Below are 4,570 nucleotides of genomic sequence, written 5' to 3' on the forward strand. Positions count from 1 at the left end.
AGAGCGATGCTGGTTTTGGGGGGGGCAGCCCCCTCCCTTACAAACTCTGAACTGACCAATGCTTCTTGTTGACATAAAAGATGGGAAAAAGAGGATTTTCCATCCTGGGAAATGCCTTCTTCATGCTCCCAAAAGCCGTCTCTGGGGTGACGACCCCCCTCGCCATCTCCCCAGACCCCAGCGACAGAGACTTGAGCAGATGCTGCCCCATGGGGGGGCGGGGGGGGTTGGGGGAGTCAAGGGGAGAGCGTGAACCGGCACCCCCTCCCCAGGCAGAGCAGGGGGAGGATTTTCTCCCCGGCAAAGGAGGTCGGGGGGTAGGTGAAGATGGGCGTCTCGTTGTTGGAGTCGAAAAAGGCCACTCGCCCCTCCTCGTAGTCCAGGTAGATCCCAATCACTTTGGGGGCAACGGGCAGGGTGATGGGGATGGTGGGAGAGGTGAGAGCCTGGTACCGGCTCCCACACTGCCCCACCCACCGCCCAAATCCCCACCTTGAGGTTGACGCTGATGCGTCCCTTCCTCCCCACCGACTCCTTGGCCACCCCAACGGCCCAGGCTTCCCCGTCGCCCACCTCCACCTCCCAGTAATGCCTCCCCCCGCCGAACCCCTCGCGGCCCAGGACGCAGCGGGAGGCGTCGAAACGTTTGGGGTGGTCGGGTACGGGTTGGCGGGTGTCTTCCCATCTCACCCGCTTGCGATCCGCGGAGAGGACCAGCCGGGGATGTGCCGTGTCTGGATCCAGCGTCAGACTCGCTGGGGACAGAGAGATGGTGAGGATCACGGGCACATCTCGAGGACGTCAGGATCCCATTTTCCCCACCTTCGCCCAACTTGGGATGCTCCAGCTTCCAGTGGAGCTCCAACGGTTTTACTCCCCACCAGCGAGGTCGGAAGAGTAGAAAAGGCGGCCGCGTGAAGGGACCTTGATCTAGGGTACAAGTAAGGCCGTGGCATGCGGATAATTTTTTCTGGGAGCTTCCAGACCATTGGAAAGAGGGAAAAAAGCCACTCGTGTCCCACAACTTTCCTTTTTCTAAGCTCCCATGTGGAAATATTTGCGATTTTCACCTTTGCTCTCCTTCCGAGCAGTGATTTCCAAAGGTGACCCTACCTGAGGTCCCCGCCTCACCCCAACACGTATGGAGCTCCCCAAGGGGTTGGAAATCCCTCTCCGTTTCACCGGGAGCTCTCCTCCCCAGCTAGGACCTCCTTCCGTAGGAGGACAGACCGAGGACGACCCCAAACCCTCCCCTCCCCGGTCTCTCTGTACCTTGAAATTTCATCAGCGTCTCCTTGAGGGCGATATTTTTCTGAGGAAAGCCGGTGGGTTCCTCTCCCGGCTCAGCCGACGTCTCCGCTGGCTTCTGGGCACCGTCCTTCTCAAGCCTGGAAAGAAGGAAGAACTTCCGACTAACAATTCCTTCACTCGTGGTTAATATTATTCCCATGAGCGATTTTCAACTGGGATTTCTTACAAAGAAATACGGAGTTGTAGGACTAGAGCGAAGGCTTGACCCTAGGGCAGTCAACGAGCTCCCAGAGAGGGATTTGCTGACCCGGAGCACCCACTCATTTTATTCCCAAAGACTCCCTGGATGGCAAAGGCTTTCCATCACGACCAGCAGCGCTCTGCATCAAGGGAAATGCAGGCAATACCGCATTTTCTTGTCCAATTTTGTCTTTCCAATAACCGCACCTTCTTAATCCACGTCCAAAGAGGACATGAAGAGGTTTCCCACAGGGGTGGAAGTTCATCCTGGGATTCCCTCCCACCTGGATGCATTCCTTAGTGTTCAAATATCCACGTTTTTTAGCTGGGTTGCTATTTTTGATGGGATCGGGGGGGCAGGGGGTGAAAGCTCAGACCTCCAGGAATAGTTGTGAATGGATCACAGAGGAGCTGGAGGTACCATCATCCCATCTGATACCTTTCCCTGGTTTTCAGCATCCTACTTGGACCTTTTGCGTTGTCCCGGTTGACTCCTACGTGTCTCTACAGCCCCCTAGCACACGGCGACCGTGAGGGGGTGGGTTTTTCGGAGTCCGTCAGTGCCCCCACCGCAGGGACAAGCAACAGTGACACGGCAAGAACACGCGAAAGGAGCCGCAAACCTGCTCAAGATGTTTCTGCTGTCCTACAAAGGAAAGACGAGAGAAGGAGCATCAGGTCAAAGTCATCCCGATTGTAGACAACGAGCAGCTACCGCAGGGCTGTGGGGTGACTTTGGGCAACTCAAGGCACTGTTCTGCCTAAATGATGGGTCTAAAATGAGTCCTTTCAGCGTGACCTGCCTGCGCGGTGTCGGCAGAGCTGCTGGGGGGTTGGGTGAGGTCATGCCAGCGTCGGCGAGCAGCTCGTCGGGGTCATCTGCCATCGCCCCACCACTTTTCCCGTCCTTCCTCGTCCATTGTGGGCGTTATTAATGCTCACGCACCCCCACGTATTCCAATTATTTCAATCAGGAGTTATTTAAATCAGGAATTAAGCCCTGCGGGGTGAGGGGTTTGGATGACCACCTAAAGACGAGATCTGTGCCGGGTGATTCTCTACGGTTGGAAGGAGCTTGGACAATCGGTTTGGATGTAGACGTGTACAACCAGACGGATCAACCCCACACCCACCTAAACGGAGGGTGATTTAAATAGATGGGGGTTGATTTAAAATATTCCGGTGGAGAGCTGGGCCACGTTTGTGCTCATTAAAGAAAATAATTATTTAAAAAAGAAAAAAAGCTTTGAAAGAGACATTCTTAAAGGAATATTTGGAATGAGTCTTCAAAGCCGGGTTGGATGAGGCTTGGAGCGACCTGGTCTAGTGGAGGGGGTCCCTGCCCATGGAGGGGGTGGCACTGGGTGGGCTTTACGGTCCCTCCCAACCCAAACCATTCCGTGATTCTATGATTCTATGAAGTTTGGCTCTTGGGCTGGTGACGCCGTTGGCGTTCAAGGCCAACGGTCTCCAGAAGGGCCTGAGGTCTCACCTGCAGGAATTCACACGCCGGCTGCTGGCACTTCTCCTCCAGTTCTCGGATCTGCTCGCCAACGGAGGAGATCTCCTCCAGGAGCCTGTTGATGTTCTCCTCCTGTCTCCTCGTGATCTCCTGGTCCAGCTTCGCCAGCCGCTCCAAGAGGAGACGTTCCTGTCCCTCCACCAACTGGTGTAGCTCCTTGACTTCAGACACAACCTTCTGCCTCTCCCTTTCCACCCGTTCCTGTGCGGAGAACCAAGGGAGAGGCATGGCTGGGGGTAGAACCGGTCAGGGAAAATTGCAACAGAGCTGATTTAACGTGACGATTTATAACACAGTCGTAAATTCCAGTGCCTGTTGCAGAGCAGGGGAATAATTAAGGTATATTTTGTCCCATTTCCAGGCTGAAGTTGCTGTCAAAGGGTATTTCCCCTGAACCGTAATCTTTGTACCCGAAACTCTCCAGACCTTTGAACAAGGGAAGATGGAAAATAAAACCATAAAGAGATAAGGCAGTGAAACAGCTCAGGAAAAGGGGGAACAAGGCAAGGAAGAAGCTGTCGGAGGAGCCCCATTTTCTGTGTCTATTAACAGGGGGAATCTGGGAAAGTGCCCCACTTGTGAAAACATCAACAATAACCCGGCAAAATCCAGTGCTCCCAGCCCGCTGAGACGGAGAAGGAACAGGACACATGGGGAAAATGGGATTGTTTTTTAATCTACCCCCGGGACCGGCTGCCATCACCATCCAGGCCTTACCCCAACGGAGAGGACATTCCCATGGGATCTTTGGCCACGGCACATCTCGTGTCTCCACATCCATCGCCGTGGCCAGAGGGACGACCAAAAGGAAGGAAGCGTGAGAAAGCCACCACCCAGGGATAGACACTTACAAGGAAATCCAAGCTTTTCCCTTCCTCGGCCATTTTCAGCCCCTGGAGCTTTTCTCTCCTGTCCTTCAGGATCTGCACATGAGCCTGGAATTTCTCCTGAGTGGAAAAGAAACACCTTGTTGGTGCGTTTTCTTCCTCTAGCCATCCCATCCCCCTCCCCTCATCCCACCTACCCAGGTTTATCTCCTACAAAACTCAAACTCTTCCCTTAATAAAAGAACCACCTGGCTCTGGGAATCCATAAACCCTGGGAGAACAGGGCAGCGGGAATGGGTCGCTTGCTCCAACAACCAGGGTGAAATTCACGGCATAGCTTGGAAAAGACTCGGGAAAAGGACCCAAGCAGTGACCAAGGAGCTTTAAGCGATTGGGAAGACCCCACTGGCATCTGCTCAGGTTTGACCTGTGTTCAGTGCTGACCCAAAACTTGCCGGTTTGGGCCGTTTTCTCGCTGCAGCTGCCAAGGAACGTGCTTTTGGCCACAACCTCCAAGCCGGGATGGGACATACAGACCAGTTGAATGGGAGGCCGTACCCTCCATCACCCTTGTGCGGTGAGACCGGTGCTACATCACACGTCTGCGGCCGGTGAGAGCACATTTTTCTTCCCATTTTCAGCGAAACCAGTTTTCCCAGCAAACAGCACGTGTACACAATGAAAACGGAGCCATGAGCTGGCCACGAGCTGGCCGTGGGCGCTGGCAGCC

General features: G+C 54.4%; 1 protein-coding gene across 1 annotated transcript; it reads right to left on the minus strand.

The window, feature by feature from the left end:
- Positions 1 to 236: 236 nt before the first annotated feature.
- Positions 237 to 3,960, minus strand: LOC104505514 (E3 ubiquitin-protein ligase TRIM39-like; the record flags this gene model as incomplete). Its single annotated transcript, XM_010156144.1, is given in 6 exon segments — positions 237 to 473; positions 475 to 755; positions 1,273 to 1,388; positions 2,115 to 2,137; positions 2,984 to 3,214; positions 3,865 to 3,960. Coding segments are annotated over 6 exon segments (984 nt in total), but the record flags the coding sequence as incomplete, so codon positions are not given.
- Positions 3,961 to 4,570: the final 610 nt, after the last annotated feature.

This window comes from Eurypyga helias, unplaced genomic scaffold (assembly GCF_000690775.1).
Source record: "Eurypyga helias isolate BGI_N326 unplaced genomic scaffold, ASM69077v1 scaffold12127, whole genome shotgun sequence".
In the NCBI taxonomy this organism is placed as follows: domain Eukaryota; kingdom Metazoa; phylum Chordata; class Aves; order Eurypygiformes; family Eurypygidae; genus Eurypyga; species Eurypyga helias.